Source organism: Notolabrus celidotus, chromosome 8 (genome assembly GCF_009762535.1).
Source record: "Notolabrus celidotus isolate fNotCel1 chromosome 8, fNotCel1.pri, whole genome shotgun sequence".
Lineage (NCBI taxonomy): Eukaryota > Metazoa > Chordata > Actinopteri > Labriformes > Labridae > Notolabrus > Notolabrus celidotus.
This window is the reverse complement of record NC_048279.1, coordinates 36,673,490-36,695,180: the sequence shown is the minus strand read 5'-3', so window position 1 is coordinate 36,695,180 and position 21,691 is coordinate 36,673,490. Positions and strand designations below refer to the sequence as shown.

At 42.6% G+C, this 21,691-nt stretch overlaps 1 protein-coding gene across 1 annotated transcript in view; it reads left to right on the top strand.

Moving 5' to 3' along the window:
- LOC117817792 (transcription factor COE3-like) overlaps window positions 1-13,647 on the top strand; it is a 46,429-nt gene extending 32,782 nt beyond the window's left edge. Inside the window, exons 5-7 of the mRNA XM_034690553.1 lie at window positions 2,575-2,648; window positions 13,394-13,462; window positions 13,578-13,647. Coding sequence (XP_034546444.1) covers window positions 2,575-2,648; window positions 13,394-13,462; window positions 13,578-13,590 — 156 coding nt within the window. The 3' untranslated portion in view covers window positions 13,591-13,647. The remainder of the gene's footprint in view (window positions 1-2,574; window positions 2,649-13,393; window positions 13,463-13,577) is intronic.
- The last annotated feature ends 8,044 nt before the right edge of the window (window positions 13,648-21,691 follow it).

Here is a 21,691-nt window from a genome sequence, read left to right as displayed (position 1 = left end):
CAAGCAGTCCCAGTCTTTCCATTTTCAAACACTTTTTGAAAACTTTCCATGGTGTCCACTTTTTGAAGCACCCTGACTGTTTGACCTCCCAGTCCAGGTGTTCACCTGCAGCGCGTCCTCACAGAGGCAGAAAGAACACACACACACACACACACACACACACACACACACACACACACGCTGCACAGAGTGGACACAAAATCACACACTGGTGGGATTCTTGCATCAGGAATGATGATGTATAAATATCGACCTACAAATCCACACACTGAGAGAGTGTGTGTGTGTGTGTGTTTGTGTGTGTGTGTGTGTGTGTGTGTGTGTATGTGTGTGGAAGTAATATTTGTGTGTGTGTGTGTCTGATGCAATCCCTGCTGGTCAAACTGGAGGTTTTAATCCAGAGGAACAGAGCCAGGACCGGGATCAATAATGCAGAAGTGGTCGTTATCCTAAAAGTATCGTCCCCCAGGGTGTGTGTATGTGTGTGTGTGTGTGTGTGTGTGTGTGTGTGTGAGAGAGAGAGAGAGTGTGAGTGTGTGCAGGGCGGAGGTCTGTTTTGACTATAAAGGTGGATGAGGTAGTGGTAGGTCATTGTAGGAAAAGAGGCGAGGACACACATATGCACATATACAAACACACACACACACACACACACACACACACACACACACACACACACACACACACACACACTACTTTCTCACTGGAGTTCATTTACAACCACCAGGGTATTACAAAAAGCACCACACACACGCACAGAAACACACACTCACACACACTCAGCGGTCATCCGTCATCCGGACGCTGACATGACAGCTCGGTGGGGGTGAGGAGGGGTGAGGAGGGGGGAGTAGGGGGGAGGAGGGGGAGGCTGAGGAGGGGGGGGCTTCATCCTGGGGCGCCGCCCGCCATCTGGCAGGGAATTCTGGGAAGGCTGGAGGAGGCCGAGACCACCGAGAGGGGCAGCGGGGGAGGAGGAGGAGGAGGAGGGGGAGTCAGACTTGTGGTCGGCGGCCATGTTTGACTTTTTATTTTTTGGGAACAAAATAAAATGGAACACCGGCAGAAATCAGCTCACGTCAAAGGTTTCACACCGGATCAGGAGCGCCCAGTTACAACAAACCGGTTTAACTTAATCCTGATTATATGGTTACCAGTCTAAAGACTCTAAACTGGTTTCAAACTACCTTCAAACTGGGTCTGTGCTAAACTGTCGTCCTCGTCTGTGGAGAAAACGAGTTTGAGTTTAATTTAACTGGTTTATAAATTAGCTGGTCTGAACAGGAAATCACTTTCAACTGGTTTTTAAACTGGTTTACACATTTTTCCCTGGAGGGTTTAAATTTGAACTGGTCTATAAAGTGGTTCAAAATAAATAAATAAATAAATAAATTAATAGATAAATAATAAGTGTATGAATAAATGACCATAAGCTATATTTTTAAATGGTTTTGTGGAGTGGTTGATTTTTGGAGTTGGTCTAATGGAGTTTGTTTGCAGACTGAATGACATAAATTATAGATTAAACTTGTTTCTTTTCAAATAAACAAAATAATCTGTGACTAAATTAATCCAGAATAATATAGTTTATTTGTGATATTGTTGAATTTGGACTCCTTTTTTAGAGTTAAAGAGATAACTTTTGATTAACTTGTTGTTTCTAGAATAATTTGGTTTATTTGTTGAATAATGAAGTTTATTTTCAGACTCATGTAATCAATGTTTGGTCTAAAATAAATTAGAGCATTTTTAGGTTAAAAGTAGTGATTACATCTCTTCACTGTATCTGACTGACTCATGTCTCATTGATTTTATCACTCATAGAGTTCTTTTTTAAAGTCTGCCTTGTAAGGTGACAATTATTATTATAATTATTATTGTTAATATTGTATTATTATTATTATTACTACAACTATTTTATTAGTAATATTATTTGTATTATTTTTTTATCATTATTATTACTTTTATTATTATTATTTTTATTATTATTATTATTATTATTATTATTATTATGTATTTGTAGGATAATTCTGTTAGTTTTAATATTTAATGAGTAAACTTGTGGACTAAAATAATTTGTATTTTTTACTAAATTAGTTAATTTGAAGTTAATTTTTTAAACAAACCAGCAAAAAATAAAAATTCTAATTTGTATTTAAATCAGTTAAATTATTTCTCAACTGTTGCTTGTGTTAATTTGAATTAATATAACAAATATATTTAAAGATTAAACTGGTTTATTTTCAGACATGCAGAGGTTTATGATTATGTTTAATTTATTTATTTATCTATTTAATTAAATTAAATTAAATTTGTGTACTCTTACTCTCACTAGTCTGTGTTGCTGCAACAAAGGAACTTCCTCTCAGAGATCAGTACAGTCTGATCTCACCTTAATGAGCTGACAGCAGGTTCAGGTGGAAGGGAAGGTATTTGGACAGGTAACAGGTTAAAGTGTTAACGAAGGAATCAGGAGAGGATGATGAGAGCGTGAACAGGTGTGAGGATCCCACAGGTATCCTGAACCTTTCCTCCTTCAGTGTCTCACCTGTGTGTGTCTCTCTGTCCCCTCAGCCCATCCTGTACGAAGGTCAGGACAAGAACCCGGAGATGTGTCGCGTCCTCCTCACCCACGAGATCATGTGCAGGTAAATGAACCCCCGACCTCTGACTTCACAGGAGCTGCTGCGGTTTCTGCTGCCTTGCTCTGTGGCACTGCGGCAGGAGGACATGGGACATACTCTGAGGGGTGTGTTTCCTCCCCCTGTGTGTGTGTGTTTATGTGTGTGTGTGGCGGGGGGCTGGCAGGGTTTTGTTGATGCATGTATGGTACTGTATGTGTGTGTGAGGGGTGTTAATGATGCCTCAGAGGAAGTGTTGCTGTGTTTTAACAGTGTAGCTGTCATGTCTCAGACTGTCAGAGTCGGAGGATTAAAATAACACGTGTTTTGGTGTTGCATGGTGCGATCACTTCTGCAGTTATGCCTTTGGTCTGTACGTTAAAGCTCCACTCAGACGGTAAAGAGCAGCTGTTCTGTTATCAGACACTTCCTGAAGACGAACCCCGGCTGAGCTGCATGTGTGAACGCAACAGGCCGAGTGTTTCACCCCGACTGTACCTGGAAATGTTCTGACCAGAACCCGGGTTTAACTTCAGGGTAAAGCCAGGCTGAGCTCAGGCGCAGTTTATATCATGCAACCAGTGTTCTGTTAATCAGAATCAGAATCAGAATCAGCTTTATTCGCCAAGTATGCTTGAACACACAAGGAATTTGACTTTAGTAAACTGTGCTCTCTTTGTACAAGGCATAAGAATAGGAATAAGAATAAGAACTACAATAAAAAATAAAATAAAATGTAACAACAATAACCTTAGCTATAAATACAAAGAAACAACAAATAGGCATGACTAATATGTACAGGCTAAAATAATATGATATAGTGCAGTGGTGAGTTGCAGAGGGAGTTTTACATTATAAAATAGAAGTTAAATAATACAAAAAATAGAAATATGGAATTCTGCTTGAGAATTGTTGCATTGTGTATCTACATGTATATTTACAGAGAGTATTTATCTGACAGGTATGACACTGTTATGGTTTAGTGTTCATCAGAGTGACAGCCTGGGGGAAGAAACTGTTCTTATGGCGGGTTGTTTTGGCGCACAGTGATCTGTAGCGCCTGCCGGAGGGGAGGAGTTTGAAGAATTTGTGTCCAGGGTGTGAGGGGTCAGCGGTGATGCTCCCTGCCCGTTTCCTGGCCCGGGACCGGTACAAGTCCTGGATGGGGGGCAGGTCGACACCGATGATTTTTTCTGCAGTCCTTATAGTCCGCTGCAGTCTGTGTTTGTCTAGTTTGGTTGCAGAGCCAAACCAGACAGTGATGGAGGTACACAACAGACTGGAACAGACTGGTTAAGTTCTGCTGCCTGCTACAGTAGCATCAACATGTGTGAACGCTCAGTTTGGGACAGTGCATGTCTGAAAACAGCTTTAGAATAACAATCTGAGCGTGTTGATTTTAGACCAGATTGACGATCACTGATAACCGATCATCGGTCCAAATCATCCTCAAGTTTGTGGAGTTAAAATAAATAACAAAAATAAAAAGGTCAAATTAAAAAATGTCAATAAAACTAAGTAGACAAATAATTAAAAAAATAGGAAAAATAATAAAAAATAAAACAATAATAGAATCAATATAAAACATCATAATTGTAAAATAAATGTTTTTAAAAATAATGTAAAGCATCAGAATAACAATAAGAATAAAAATAGTTAAAATGGATAAATACATAAAAAGGGTAAGATACAAATATAAATAAACTGTGTTTACAAATATTTTTTAAAAAATATTAAAAAATGAATAAAATAGTACAACAGTAATTAAATCAATAAAAACATTAAAGTCATAAAATAAATATTTTTAAATTAATTTAAGTATGAAAAAAAGAATATAAAAAGTTAAAATGGATGAATAAATAAATAAATAGGGTGAGATAAAAATAAAACTGTTGACAAATAAAAAATAAAAAAAATGAATAAAATAATAAAATCATTAGAGTTAAAAATGAATGTTTTAACATAAGAATATAAATATTTAAAATAGATAAATAAATTAAAAGAGTAAAATAAAAGTATCAATAAAACAGTGTTGACAAATAATTAAAAAAAATATAAAGACCTGAATAAAATAATACAACATTAGTAAAGTCAATAAAAAACATATGAAGTTATAAAATAAATGTTCTAAAATATAATTTAAAGCATCAGAATAACATACGAATAAAAATATTTAAAATAGATAAATTAAATGAAAAGGGTATGATAAAAATAATCAAAAAAAACTGTGTTGAAAAATACTAAAATAATTTAAAAAAACAAAGAGACTACTTCAAAATTAGTGAAATAAATAAAAAATCTCAAAGTTATAAAATAAATGTTTAAAAAATAATTTAAAGCATCAATTTTACAGTAAGAATATAAAGAGATAAATAAATACAAAATTGTAAAGATAGAAATATCAATAAAACTGAGTAGATACAAAAAAAATAAATAAATTAAAACAATTAAAATAATACATTTTAGTTTATTTCAAAGTCTCCCACTCCTCTCAGATCCTCGTCTCAGATCCTCGTCTCAGATCCTCGTCTCAGATCCTCGTCTCAGATCCTCGTCTCAGATCCTTGTGTTCAGAGGAACAGCTGAAAGAGAGGAGCATATTCCTCATTTAGACCCTTTAAGAAACACCTGAATCCGTCTGAACAGGTGTGACTTTCCTTCTTCTTTATGTGCTTTGTGCTTAAAATCAACCTCCAATGTGTATCTGTCGTTTAGAATCCAGTCTGTGTGAAAACATGAATGTTAAGTCGATGTGTTTGAATAAATCAATAAAGAGAGGATTCAGCCGTGATCACAGAAACTCAGCATCCTCAGACGGCATCCTGACAACACCTGACTGTTTGTTTGTTGGCTGGAAAGTGTGTGAGCTTACAGTGTGTGTGTGTGTGTGTGTGTGTGTGTGTGTGTGTGTGTGTGTGTGTGTGTGTGTGTGTGTGTGTGTGTGTGTGTTTGTGTGTGTGTGTGTCTTTAAGAGGAAAAAAGAGCAGCTGCTGGTTCGTCGTTCATCACACCAATCAACACGTTTCCTGCCCTGCGTGTCTCTGCTGATGTCTGAGAGTTAATGTTTTTACTCGTTCAGACGGAGGAGTGAGGAAGAAGTGAGAGGGGGGAGGAAGAGGAGGATAAAAATAACACACACAAATACAAACACAAACACACACACACACACGTACACAGGCGGCTGCATCGGAGCATCGTCGTTGTTTTTCTCTCAGCGTGTTTGAAAGACTCTCTGTTCATCAGGTCTGACGTTTCAGATCTCAGAGCTCACTTTGAGTCACTTTGACCTCCTCAAACACTCTCCGTCTTCCTCACAATAACTCCTCTAAACTCCCCTCCTCCTCCTCCTCCTCCTCCTCCTCCTCCTCTCTCCCTCCATCGCTCCGTTTCTCCTCCGTGAGGTCCTTCAGATACGAGCCTGATCTCCATAATGACGGCCTGCTGTCTGTCTGAGCTTCATTACGTGATGGAGTGAGATTATTAAGCAGCCTTCCCCTGATGGATGTTGTGTTTCCTTCACTAATGAGAGAGACATCACTCTTTCCGTCCCCGCTCCCAGGTGAGCTCGTCTTTATGGGCGTCCCTGTTGGTTTGTCTGCCTGGATCACAGTCGGCAGGCTGCCCCTTCAGGTGTTACACCTGTTTGGGAGAGGACAGGTGAAAGAACAACCTGTCACCAGGAAAGAGGCTGTTGTTATCGTCTGTTTGTGTGAAAAGTTCCACGGCTCACGTGCTAACGAGCAGGTTTGGAGGTTTTACCTGAGCTGGGGGGCGTCACCTGCTGCACGGACGTCCTTAGAGAGACTCCACGCGTCCAGCATGAAGGGGCCGGGTGACACCTTTAAAGACATATAGACATAAGGTGATCAAACAAAGGTACCTCAATACAGACCCAACAATGTGGGAAAATGTGCAAAACAGATTTGATAGGTAACTTAAAACAGACTCAAACATAAGTATGAAGAAGATTAAAACAGAATTCAAATGGTACCTCAACAATGATAAAACAGTGTGGAAAAGTTACAAAAACAACTGAATGAAAGGGTACCTTAAAACAGACTCAACAAAACATTAAAGAAAATAAAACAGATCTAAAGAGTGAGTCAGACGGAGCTGTGTAGAGGGTTAAAACTGACTCTGACGGGTACCTTAAAACAGATCTGAACAACAGGACTGAAAGGGTACCTAAAAACAGGCCCACTGTATGTGAAAGTAGACGCTGATGAGTACAGTTAAAGCAGTGTTGTCAATTAAAAGAAAGTATACAAACACTTAAGGTACCTTAATAGAGTCACAACCACTCCTTACAGCGCAAGTGCAGAAAGAAATCAGATACTACAGATGTGTATGGGTACCTTAAGACAGCACAACAAGAAAGAGGACGCTGAAAGGTTCCCTGAAAACAAGCCTGACCATGTGTTTTAATGAAAGACAGAAGCTCCCGGGTTCCTAAAACCATCCTGACTAAAGCTTAAAAAGATGACTGATGGCAAGATAGTAAAAAACGTAGAGGGTACCTTAAAACAGACCTGTTATATTCGTAAAAGGAGACGCTGATGAGTACCTTTAAACCAGTCTAGTTATTTGGAAGTAAGTCAGACACTAAAGGTACCTAAATATAGTCCCAACCACTCTTTTAAAAGAAAGAAAACCAGTGCTTAAGGGGTACCTTGAAACAGATGGTAAACTAAATTATATAGTCAAGAAGGATGAGGGGACACTGAAACAGGTAAACCATGTAGACTTAAAAGAGACGTTTACAGTTCCTCTGAAATAGACCTACAGGATACCTTAAGACAGCTTTACTGCACGTGTGTTAAAACAAAAGAAAAAACATTTTCAAGAGCAGAAAGAAATCAGATACTACAGATGTGTATGGGTACCTTAATACAGCACAACAAGAAAGAGGACGCTGAAGGGTTCCCTGAAAACAAGACAGAAGCTCAAGGAAGCCTTAAACCATCCCGACTGGAGCTTAGAAAGATGACTGATGCCAAGATACTAGACACGTAAAGGGTAACTGAAAACAGACCTGTTATATTTGTAAAAGAAGATGCTGATGAGAACCTTTAAACCAGTCTAGTTATTTGAAATAGAGTTTACAGACACTTAAGGTACCTAAAAATAGTCCCAACCCCCCTAAAAAAGAACAGTGCTTAAGGGTACCTTAAAACGGACGGTAAAACTAGAATAAAAAGTCACCTGCTGATCTGAGACTACAGATCTGAATGGGAGGAGAGTCAGCCCCTCTAAATCTGAGGCCTTGGTTCTCTCATGCTGTCTCTTGATGGGGAGCGAGTCTTTGTCCTTTTCATTGAAAGGAGTCCGCTGAGGTGGTTCAGGCGTTTGATAAGGATGCCTCCGTGACGCCTCCATTTAGAGGTATTCTAGGCCCTGAGGTAGACCCAGAACTGATTGGAGGGATCATATATCCCACCTGGTCTGGGATTACCTGAAAAGTTGCTTGGACTGTGGCCCCCGCGACCCGACCCCCAATAGGTGGAAGGAAATGGATGGATGGATGGATGGACGGATGGATGGATGGATGGATGGATGGATGGATGGATGGATGGATGGATGGATGGCGTGAATGGGTACCTTGATGTCATCTCATAATGTAATAAATAAGACAGAAGACACTGAAGGGTTCCCTGAAAACCAACCTGACTGTGTGTTTTGAAAAATGAGAAGCTCAAGGGTTTCTAAAACCGTCCCGACTGAGGCTAAGACACTACACGTGTAAAGGGTTCCTCAAAACAGCCTCTAAGGCCGGGTTTAGACTCTGTGAAATGAGGCTGATTCAGCACGCTTTAGACCTTAAGGGTACCTCAAACTAGTCTAAGTGCTGACAATGAGAACAGAGGGAACGATGTGTTGGAAAGCAGCAAAACCTGACATCCTATGGTACCAATGACAGCTGCTGAGGGTACCTTAAAACTTCTATCAAACAAAGAAGTTTATTAGATCCAACTGAGAATTAACTTTGGTAAGTTCAAGTAACGGGGACGCTTCTGAGACTTCCATATTCGCCATGGCTCGGCACAGTGTGTGTGTGTATGTGTGTGTGTGTGTGTGTGTGTCAGCTGTGACCTCTCCATCTTGCCACCGCGGCACATTAACCATTCTTAAACGGGACCGTGCCTCTTTCCAAAACTACCAATCACAACCCAGTGAGCAGGCGCGGCGGTGGCAGCCAGGTTGGCACGCCGGCGTCGCCAGCGGGCTCCCGGAGGCTCGCCAGCTCCGGGGCCCCGCTTTCCTTTCCTCTCCTCTCCTCTCCTCTCCTCGCCTCGCCGACACCTCGCTCCCTCGCTGGCTGCCAGGCTCGGGGCGATGCTGAGAAAAACCTGCTGCCACGTTTGCCGAGAGGAAAGCGCGGTCCCGGCCAGGCGGCTGCTGGCTTGGCGCGGCTGCTGGCATCGCAGAGCTAGAAATCATGGAGTCTGGCTGCCGCGGCGTTCCAGGCCTTCGGGTAATTACAACACTTGCCCTTTGAAAGCGAGCCCTGCGCTGCCGGTCCGGTTATCTGGACACTGTGATCCGAGCGCCGGCCTCTCTGACGCGGCGCTGCTCGGGCCCTCTGGGAGCCTTTGAAGGGCTCTCTCAGCGTGTGTTGTTTCGCTGCGAGTGTGTGATAGCGCGGCGCAGACGTGCCCGGACAAACCTTCTCTTTGTGCTTTAAGTAGATTCCACTTGTGGCGACGTCTGAAGTGGCCGAGGAGGAGCAGCCAGCGGTAATGATGCCTGTGTGGCCTGACCGAGGCTTGGCGGCCAAACTGGCTCCTGTGACAGAATTATTTTAGGCCCCTGAGTGTGTGTGTGTGTGTGTGTGTGTTATTGTTAGTGTTAGTGTGTGTGTGTGTGTGTGCAGAGACCTGAGGAGCTTTTCTGTAGCGTTGACGAGGGATGAAATCTCTGCGCCAAACTGACTGACAGCACCAACAACAACACAAACACACACTGTTTGTTTTATTGTGCTGTAACCTCACACACACACACACACATGTTCACACACTCACAGCTTCACACTCCTCTCAGGTCCGTGTGTGTGTGTGTGTGTGTGTGTGTGTGTGAGTGTGTGTGTTGTTCCTCTCAGTCATTAGCCGGCCGTGGTGTTAGCCTGTTTGCGGCCCGGGGGGAAACGTCATTAAGGCGATATTGTGGACGCTCAGCCAAGGTTTGTTTTCGTCTTTGGAAAGGGGCCCCGGGTCCCTGGAGGGGCCCCGGCAGTGCTCCTGGGGTCCGGTTTGTTTATAACACTTCTTTGGCAGTTTGGAGGAGGTTGTCACCACAGCAGCACCAGTGGGTTTCCAATGCTAATTGGTCTCCTGGAACTTTCACTAATGGTTCCAAGTAGCTGGGGGAATAAATTATTGTGGCGCGTTCTATGGCAACAGTCACACACACACACACACACACACGCGCACACACACACACATCCGTACAGACACAAACACAGCGCTTAGTTTATGATTTTTCTCTACTTAGAGATCAAACGGGCCGATAAATGATTCATAAAGCGTCTCATTTGGCATTCGCAGCCTGGATTTGACGCTTGTTTGTCAAATGGCAATTTGATTCAGGACAGCGTGGGGCCGGTGCAGGAGCGTAATTGGACGTCGCGGGTCAGATGCAATATGATTAATTTTTAAGAATTACCGGAAGATATGTTAATGACGCTCACAGCGATGAGACGAGGAGTGATCGTGCAGAGCGGCTCGTGATCGGATTCTGTCACATCCTCACGGTTTATAAATCCGAGCGCACAGAGGCGTCCGGGGGCGTAAATGAATCTTGACAAACTTCTTACACTGAAACATGTGAACGTTTCCTCTGAGGCTCTGTCAGAGAAAACCAGCACAGATTAAACTCCTGATGTTAAATGTGACTTTTATTATTATTTGAAATGAAAACATTTTATTTCTGAGCAGGTTTTATTTATTAAAGCAGTCTCTCTCTGAGGTTAGGTGCACGACAGCAAACATAGACATTAATAGAGAATAAAAAGTCAGACGCGTCAAGGAACTCTGGATTTGGTGGAAATGAAGAAAATGAAAGTGATCAAATAAGAATAATGATGATCGATACGATGATAGAAATAGTTGAGAAAATTCTTGCAGCAGGGAGCAAAACAATCCAGAGCACAGAGAAACAAAAGCATCAAATATGAGTGAAATATAAAATGCATTAAAGCAGATGCAAATAAGATAATTTAATATCTGCACCGTTTTACTTTATTTTGCATCAAATCACTCCCTCTATTGATCTAACATGTTTATTATTATAATGTTTTTTATTACTGCATGCAGAGCTTTAATTCTGAGTTAGAAGAGCTCACTCTAACTTTCCCTTTTCACCATGACGACACAATAAAACTTTTTTATTCACTAAATCTGATTATTTTATTTACAAAATCTGGATTCAGATTAAAACCGTGAGTCAGGATTTGGTGACTGAGTAAGATTAAAGATAAAAAGTATGATTAAAAAAGAATATGATATGAGTTATTGTGCTTTTATTCTGAAGTAAAATACAGATATCATACAACTTTAAAAACTTCTGATTCAAATCTCTTTAAACTTCACATTCAGACTTTCAGGAAAGAGGAGGTGTAAACAAAAGAGGTTTCACTCACTTTAAAAGCAGGAGCAACAGAACAACAAGGAGCAGCCACAGTGTAGCTCATAAGCCCCGCCTCCTCCATGTTAACAGATGGGACCTGGGTCAAACTGTAAAATCCAAACACAGGTCAAATGAATGTTTGACAAACATGGTTTCTGTCATTATAGTTAGTTCTTATCGTGCTGATGTATGTCTCAGTGTTCATGTTTCTGTTCACTCTGAGTTAGTTATTGATGATAGAAAATCATCATTTAGATCCAACTTTTCTTCAGAATGTTGACTTTTCTCTCGAAATTCTGAGATCAAAGTCAGAGTTCTAGAACTCTGACTTTGATTCTAGAACTCTGACTTTGATCTTAGAACTCTGTCTTTGATTCTAGAACTCTGACTTTGATCTTAGAACTCTGTCTTTGATTCTAGAACTCTGACTTTGATTCTAGAACTCTGACTTTGATCTTAGAACTCTGTCTTTGATTCTAGAACTCTGTCTTTGATTCTAGAACTCTGACTTTGATCTTAGAACTCTGTCTTTGATTCTAGAACTCTGACTTTGATTCTAGAACTCTGACTTTGATCTTAGAACTCTGACTTTGATTCTAGAACTCTGACTTTGATTCTAGAACTCTGTCTTTGATTCTAGAACTCTGACTTTGATTCTAGAACTCTGTCTTTGATTCTAGAACTCTGACTTTGATTCTAGAACTCTGACTTTGATTCTAGAACTCTGACTTTGATTCTAGAACTCTGACTTTGATTCTAGAACTCTGACTTTGATCTTAGAACTCTGACTTTGATTCTAGAACTCTGACTTTGATCTTAGAACTCTGACTTTGATTCTAGAACTCTGACTTTGATTCTAGAACTCTGACTTTGATTCTAGAACTCTGACTTTGATTCTAGAACTCTGACTTTGATTCTAGAACTCTGACTTTGATTCTAGAACTCTGACTTTGATTCTAGAACTCTGACTTTGATCTTAGAACTCTGACTTTGATTCTAGAACTCTGACTTTGATTCTAGAACTCTGTCTTTGATTCTAGAACTCTGACTTTGATTCTAGAACTCTGACTTTGATCTCAATGGCAGAGTTCTGAGAAAAGGGCGGGACTTGTAGAAACAATCAGTGGCCTTAATCCTCTTCCTTTATCAACGCCCTGATTGACGGCTCTGTAGACCAATGAGATGACGATATGTAAACCGTGTTTGGCTTCCCTGTTTGACTCTGAAGCTCGTGGTGCGTTCACTGACAGCCTCCAGCCGTCAGACACTAAACACAGCCTGTTCAAACACTTCATCACTCAGACTGTGTGCAGCAGGTCTGTCTGATGGATATTAATGTGCAGTGTTCAGTCCTCTACTGTTCAACATGACACACTGACTCGCCAGAGGCCACATTTAGCTCCGCCCCCCTGCAGTGCTGAGACATAAACCCAGCGCTCCCTCCCTCCCTCCCTCCCTCCCTCCCTCTGGATGCCTGCACAGACGGTGGACCGGCTCCTGTTTGGGTTCAGTTTCAAGTTGGACTCAATGAAACGCTCGCGGGTCAGTTTGCCCTCTGGCTACCTGGACGGCTGTTTGGCGAGCAGCCGTCCGGTTGGCTGGCTGGTGGTCAGGGGTGACGGTGCCGGGGGTCAGGTGGGGGAGGGGAAGGGGGGGTCCACAGTGGTGCCTCAATTGCTGGGCGTCATCCAACTGTTAGTGACCTTGGCTTGGACCCCACCCAGCTGGACCGAGAGAGTGTGTGTGTGTGTATGTGTGTGTGTGTGTGTGCAGGGGGAGTGGGCTGCTCTTACAGACTCTGGTGGCATCTTCATTTTGCAGGCTGATGGATTTTAAAGTCCTTTCTGAAAAGTCTATTGATTGGTTTTAATGAATAAAAACAGAGTTTGTGTTTTGAAATGTTTTATTCACTTTAATATTGTGGTGATAAAGGACGTTGTCTCTTTGTTCCTTATTGTCTTTGTTTCTTTATGTCTGCCTCTCTTGTCTCTGTGTTTTAGTTTATTTATCCCTCTGTGTCTTTGCCTCTTTGTGTCTTTGTGTCCTCCTCATTGTAGTCTAACAGTGTCCCACAGAGGGACAGCAGCAGGTCTTCTTGTGTGTCTGAAAAGTCTCGTTCTCTCCTGACGTGTCGTTTTTCTGCCTTTCAGTCGGTGTTGTGACAAGAAGAGCTGCGGAAACCGCAACGAGACGCCCTCTGACCCCGTCATCATCGACAGGTAGGACCTCACCTGTCTTCTCTCTCTCTCTCTGCTGATCTGTTATTAAACTGTCACACTGAAGCTCAGCTTGATTCAGGACTCATGGAGTCTTGCGGTTTGATGTTTTGTGCAGATCTGGAACCTGAGTCTTGGTGAAGTGAGAGACGAAGCTCTCTGGGAGAGACTCACGGTCACGTTTTTAGACGGTTGTTGTTTTACCTCTTTGTGGTTTGATGCCGACACGTGGAGGCGTGATCACAGTGCTTAACATCTTAAAAACATCGTGCAGAGTTCTTCCTTTCCTGAAGGCGTTGGTTTCACTTTGTTTGTTGCAGAAAGACCTTTACACCTTTTCTCTTTTACTAATCAGAGTAAACCAGAGACTGTATAAATAACAGACTTAGTATCTGTGACTGTTTTGAAGCTGATCGGCGGCGGCAGCCATATTGGAAATGTTGAACTCAACCAGGCTTAGTGTGACGTAAAGAGGCGGGGTTTGAGCCTCCTAGCCAACAGCAATGTGTTCCCTCCTGACAGTCATGTCCTTAAAATATTCACCCCTGTAGAGAAATGATCTATTCAGACTCCACTGGTCTTTTGAACCAGGCTGTAAACATGTTTATTTCTGCTGTAAAGATCGTCTTTTTCCCATTCATGTGTATGTGACTTCCTGTACTTCCTGAGCCAGCGTCAAGCGGATCCTCCATGATCTGCAACTTTTAGCACTCAGCATTGGACTCATATTTTTAGACCGGAGATTGCTGCTTGGTTAGGACCCCCTTTGGGGTCGCAAGACAAGAATGGGGGGTCTTGAGATGTCTTCCAGAATGTAAAATCAATCTAAAAATAGTACATTTTACCCGTTATAGTAAAGAAGATCGCCAAAAATAGTAGCTAACCTTGAAAATATAAAGTGTAATGAGTTTTCTGCCTTTCTTTGTTTCCAGATGACTCCTAAGTTTAGGGATAGTGAACAGTTAATGATCTAAAGCATCAGTAGCAGCAGGTTCATTCATAACAGCACAGGAAACACAGACACATGCTCATATAGGTAGAGTCACTTTCTGCAGACCAGCTAAATGAACATTAAATCCCTCTGAGGGACAGTGGGGGTCACAAGTCTTTGGCACCTATATTTTGGGGGTCATGGGCTGAACAGTTTGGGACCCTCTGACGTAGATGATGCATGTTGTCATTTTAAGGACGTTGAATATGTGTGCTTCATGTCCCTGTGTCAACCTGAACACACCTGATCGTACCTCTTGTGTTTCAGTCCTTCAGTTTGTTGCACAGTTATAAATATATCTGTCAGCGTTGACCATCTGACCTCTGACCTCTGACCTCTGCGCTGACTTCCTGTTTTTAAACGCTCTCTTCCTCTGAATCTATTTTTCATCTGAAGCTAAAAATCAAACTTAAACTCTGTCAGCCAATCAGACGGCTCCTTTATTAACTCCACACTCATCCTCGCCGTTTGAACCCCACTACCCGCCCTCGTGTCCTTGGAGTCGGCGTCTGCCCGTCATAATGCCCGGCTGTGATTGGTTGAGTGGCAGCAGGGGGAGCCAGTGACCTCAGAGGAGGTCAGGAGGGACCGGGTGTGGGGCGGGGAGTCCATGTTGGCTGGTTAGAGAGGCTTTGGACTGCAGCCAGACACACACACCAGACACACACACACACACACACACACACACACACACACACACACACACACACACACACACACACACAGGTGATACACACACGAGTGTATAAGAGGCAGTGCACACATGTTGTTACACGCCAGAGAGGATTTATCCACACGTTAACTGTACACACCTTCAAACACACACTCTGCCCTCTCACCTCAGGCTGTGTGTGTGTGTGTGTGTGTGTGTGTGTGTGTGTGTGTCTGATGGGTGTTTTTAGAGGTTTTGTCACCTCTCTGTGTGTCCTCTCACACATGAGATGGATTCTATACGTCTGACCATCACCCCCTTCCTCCTGTGACATGTTCAGACACAAAGCATTGTGGGTAGAGAATCCGTCTGCGTCTCAAACATATAAAGACAAAATAAAATATATATATTTATCTGAGTTTTATTGTTTCAGATCTTATTGATCGGCAGAAACGGATGATTTGGTTCAACAAACATGAAGCTTAAAGCTCCTGTGAGCGTTTGTTAGATGGTGATGGAACAGACTGGGTCGTTATGACCCACAAATGAAAACAAGACCATCAGCATCAGGTCTGCTGGTTCCTATGATGTCATTTTGAATGTCTGTAACAGCTGTGAGAGGGGGGTAGGTGTCAGAAAAGTTCAAAAAGTTCCTCACTGGACCTTTAAATGTTAACATAAGGCGTTTTTCAACCAGAGGAACTTTACCCCTGAGCTACGTGCGTTTCCACCGGTGGACCCAGGGTCTAAATTTAGTTCAGGGGTAGATAATCTCCCCCCTAAAAAGAACCTGCTAGGGGGGTAGTACTTTTCAAAGGTCCCCGGGCTTTCAGGGGGCGGGGCCTGCAATGCTGAACGTGTCTGATTGGTAGATTAACCTCAGTGTTTTTATTCCTCCCTCCGTCCACAATAACATCACACACATCTGTGATTCTCTTGATTTCTCTTTCTTTCATTAGTTTTTATTTGTTCTATCTTTTTTGTATGTGTGTGTACTTTTCAAAAGAAGAAGCTGTGATTCTCTTGATTTAGCAGCTTGTAACAGTAGTCTTCTCTCAGCCCACCGTGAATGCGTCTCTCCTCCCGGTGTTCTGCTTTTAAAAGTGACCCTGTAAACTGGAGACCTTCAGCTGAACGTGTCAGTGTTTGTGGAGTTTACACAGCTGTTGAAACACAGAGTGAGTTCCTGGGAATGCAAACTAGTTTAGTTTTTATTAAGATTTCAAAATATCCTCATCAGATATTTAATGATGGTCTAAAGACGTTTATGAGGGATGCATCCGGCTGAGAGTCTCCAGTTAACATGGTCGCTGTTTAAACCAAAACACCGGCCGATCTCTGCAATCACGGCTTTTTGAGTTCAAAAGGATTTTAAAGCCGTGTTGAAACTGAGCTACACTATCAATCTGCTGCAGAGTCAGACAATTAAACATGGGGCTCTATGGGGACTGACTCACTTTTGGAGACAGCCTTTAGTGGACACTGGAGGAACTGCAGGTCTTCGTTTTTAAACGCTGGAGGTTTGACGCCTCGATTAGCTGCTAATAAAAGAAGCCGGTTGACCTGGTGGAGGTGGAGGGGATGTTCTGCATGGATCAGGACGGACTCCAGAGTCTGGTTCTGGTCCTGGTTTGATTGATACCTTACGCCAGGTGTCGTGTTAAGACAGCAGCACTGTGGTTCTGTGTGTGTTACGTTCACAATCGACAGTTTGTGTGGCGTTCAGGAGAAACTCTGCGACTGCAAAGAGTCTGAAATCATCTCTGTGCAGCTCTAATTAGGACACAACAGGACACTGAGACTGGTCCACAAACCCAGGGAATACACACACACACACACACACACACACACACACACACACACACACACACACACACACACACACACACACAGTTATTGTGTGCATATTAATGCAAACACACACACACATATATGTGCAGACACACACACTGTGTCAGTCTCTGTCTGTGATTTACTGCAGCTCTGCTTGTTTCTCTGCATTTTAGAGCCTGTTAAGAAATGTTGGATTTATTACTGTGACCCCCCTCTGACACACACACACACACACACACACACACACACACACACACACACACACACACACACACACACACACATATACATCACACACACACATGGCGGTGGGGGGGGCAGCGTTTTGGTGTGGGGGTGTGTTTAGTGACCCATCATGCAAATGATGTCTCTCTGCAGCTACAGTAAAACAGTTTAATGTTGAGAAAATCCACGTCTCAGAGAGGTAAATCAAAGCCACACACACACACACACACACACACACACACACACACACACACACACACACACACACACACACACACTGCTGGTCATGTGTCTTGAACAGTTGAACTTGATCATAGTAATAACAGAAGCTGTTTCCTGGAGTTTATCTCTCTCAGATGTTGAATATTTTTTAAGATTATGCAGACGATGAACTCTTATTCTTTTTAAAGCATTAATATAAAACTCATAAATCAAACAATTAACAAGTTTAATCAAAGCTATGTTGCATTAAAGTTTGAATGCACAGGTTTCAGACGGCCTTACGTCGTCACTTTCAGGCCGTTCTTTAAAATCCTCCACGGTATTTGAGTTTGAATCCTGGATCCTCTTCCGAGCAGATCTTTGGAAGTGGAGTCAGCGTGGATCAGGACTTAGGGAGGGAATCAGGTCCATAATAATGTCACAGCGTGTGTCCCGCGTCAGCAAACCTTCTCTGACGTCACTAAGACTCAAACTGCGGGCGGAGCCAGCGACGGGAATCAAGAATTTAAAGACAGAAAGAAAAATAAAATCAGGGTGGGGACAGATGTTTTAGAGTTTAACGTGTTGCTCACTGCAGAGATGTTTTCATGAAAGCCGGTGTGACTGGACGAGGGAGGAACGGTAAACACAGCTGTTGTTTTTGGGAGAAATGTTAAAACAGTGTGTGTGTGTGTGTGTGTGTGTGTGGAGAAGCTGCAGAAACAGGAAATAAAGTTGTGAATCGACCCTTTAAAGCTGGGAATCTGCAGCTGAAGAGATGCTGTCGGTCACTAACAGGCCTGAGTGTGTGTGTGTGTGTGTGTGTGTGTGTGTGTGTGTGTGTGTGTGAATATAAATGCGTGCTGATGCTCCTCTCAGAGGTCGCTTTGTTTCCTCCGTTCTCCCGTTAATGGCTGAAATCCTGCCGAGGCAGCAGAACGCGGCGCTGACGGATCGCCGTAACTCCGCCGTTATTACACGCTAATATTGCAATTAGATGGGTGGACAAGTCGCCCGAGCGGGGGCCATAAATCCCCCCGCAGTGTCAGAGCGTACGAGGGGGCCGAGCTCTAATTACCCAGAACACACCTCCCCCTCCTCCCCCCTCCTCCCCCCCTCCGCGCCTGTCTGACCATCGTCCTCCCGCTTTAATGGCCGAGCCTTACATGGAGGTCACGACCCCCCCGCCCCCCTTTACATCAACACTTGTTCTCTAACACCATTTGCAGCTTTCATGTCATCTGCAGAGAGGCGAGTTTAAGTGATGGAGGACGACCTTTGACCTTTGAACACACCATCAGACTCCAGAGAAGCCTGATCCTCTTTGCGGAGGGTTTTATTTCTTTTAAAGATTAAAGAATAATTCCTTTCTTTATCTGAAACTACATTTCCCATCAGCCCCCTCTTTGTTGATAACAAACACATTGATTTAACCCTCCTCCTCCTCCTCCTCCTCCTCCTACCTGGACCAATTACAGGTGACTGTAAGGGGAAAATGGAGGCTTTTATTCTGTCCAAGTGTTTCCTGTTTTCAGAATAAGTCATCATTTGCAGAAACAGAGCGCTGCGCTGCACGCCGCCTCGGTCCCCTGTTAAGATGTTTTATCGCCTCGTGGGAGGCGAGGAGCTGCAGAGTGAGCGTCAGCAGAGAGAGAGAGAGAGAGGGGAAGCTTTGATTTAAAGAAACGCTTCAGGAGGAACCTGAACACACCTCAGAGTCCCTGTGTTTTAATGGTTCCTCATGTGTGAGCTGAAGATCGACATGTTTCTGACGAGCTCCTTTAAATGATCATCGTACGGTCAGATCAGAGATTCAATAGAAGGAGAGAGTTCACCTTCTGACTGTAAACAAACTCAAGACAAACACTTTAAACAACAAGCTGAGCCTCAATCACAACGTTTGTTATTTCATTTCAAACAACAACAACAACAACAACAACAACAACAACATCAAACATGTTAGAAGCATCGGTCACATTTTTCTCTTTCTGTGTCGATTTTATGTTGTTTGTTTTTATTTCTGTGCTTGTGATGCAATCTGTAATAAACAAACAAACACAGAGAAAGAGAGACAAACAAAGAGAGAGAAACAAACAAAGAGAGAGAGAAACAAACAAACAAACAAAAAACAGACAGAGATAGAGAAACAAACAGGCAAAAACAAAGAGAAAGAGAGAAACAAACAAACAAACAACGAAAGAGAAAAAGAGACAACGAGAGAGAGAGAAACAAACAAACAAACAAAGAGAGAGAGGAACAAACAAACAAAGAGAGAGAGAAACAAACAAACAAACAAAGAGAGAGAGGAACAAACAAACAAAGAGAGAGAGGAACAAACAAACAAACAAAGAGAGAGGAACAAACAAACAAAGAGAGAGAGAGGAACAAACAAACAAAGAGAGAGAGGAACAAACAAACAAACAAAGAGAGAGAGGAACAAACAAACAAACAAAGAGAGAGTGGAACAAACAAACAAACAAAGAGAGAGAGGAACAAACAAACAAACAAACAAAGAGAGAGAGGAACAAAAAAATAAAGAGAGAGAGGAACAAACAAACAAAGAGAGTGAGGAACAAACAAACAAAGAAAGAGAGGAACAAACAAACAAAGAAAGAGAGGAACAAACAGACAAACAAACAAACAAAGAGAGAGAGAGGAACAAACAGAGAAACAAACAAACAAAGAGAGAGAGGAACAAACAAACAAAGGGAGAGAGGAACAAACAGACAAACAAACAAACAAAGAGAGAGAGGAACAAACAGAGAAACAAACAAACAAAGAGAGAGAGGAACAAACAAACAAAGAAAGAGAGGAACAAACAGAGAAACAAACAAACAAAGAGAGAGAGGAACAAACAGACAAACAAACAAACAAAGAAAGAGAGAGAGGAACAAACAGAGAAACAAACAAACAAACAAAGAAAGAGAGGATCAAACAGAGAAACAAACAAACAAAGAGAGAGAGGAACAAACAAACAGACAAACAAACAAAGAAAGAGAGGAGACAAACAAAGAAAGAAAGAGAGGAACAAACAAACAGACAAACAAACAAACAAAGAGAGAGAGGAACAAACAGAGAAACAGACAAAGAGAGAGAGGAACAAACAGAGAAACAAACAAAGAGATAGAGGAACAAACAAACAGACAAACAAACAGACAAAGAGAGAGAGGAACAAACCTGTCCAAGCCTCGTGTGGTCCGTTGATGAACTGCAGTTTTTTAACTCTTCAGTATTTGTTTCATATTTTAAGATTTTAAGAGTGGAGGTTGTTGCTGGTCACAGACTTTGATTTTGACCGACGGCTCCATCAGTCACTTTGACTTTGTTCGGGTCGGCCGACGTGACGGACGTTCCTCCGTCTTCAGATCCTGGATCGTCTTTGAAACGATAAATACGAACTGAAGTTACAGAATAATTCAAGTTGAAGCTTCAGGAGAATAAAACAAACCAGGCTATAGCTTCCAGGAGATCTGGACCTCATGGTGGTGGGATTAATTCATGTTTCAGTTTGGGTTTGTGTGCTGGAATCTATGGAGGGTTAACTCCACAGGGGGCGGGTGGAGGTGGTTGGGGGGGGGGGGGGGGGGTTATCTGCCCCTGTGGACCCTTCCCAGCAATCGTAGCGCATCGATCGGGCGAGCGAGGCCCATCGGAGCCGGCCAGATTAAGAGTATAGATTTACAATAAAAGCAGGACATTACTGGGCAGGAGAGGCTGGAATTGAAAGGAGAGAGAGAAACGTGGGGGAGGAGGGGAGGAGGGGGGAGCCAGGGGGGGAGGAAGGCCTGGAGGGCTGCTGCAGGGGCTTCTGGGTAATTTGAGTCGAGGATGCGGGTGACGGTGGGAACACGCGGGTCAGCTGATCGACCGCGTTTATTGAAGGGAGTCGATGTGACGACGGCGTGTTAATGTGGTTTTATGGCGCGAGGACCTGCAGGAGCAATGCATCATGGGTAAAGAGGGCTCAGGTTGTAACGGCGGTGTGTGTGTTCTCAAAGTCGATACTGAGAGAAAGGAGCTGATGGTCGAGATCCTGACCTCGAGTCGATTCTTTACACTCTCTGAACGTCGGCGTCGATATTTAAATCAATCGTTCAAACTTTATTTATGTTTCTGTGCGAACGTGAGACGGTTTGAAACAAAGACACAAAGTCATGAAACACCTCAAATCATCAGAACAGGACTTAACCTCAAATCATCAGTTCCATGAAAGACAGAGAACAGGACGTAACCTCAAATCATCAGTTCCATGAAAGACAGAGAACAGGACTTAACCTCAAATCATCAGAACAGGACTTAACCTCAAATCATCAGTTCCATGAAAGACAGA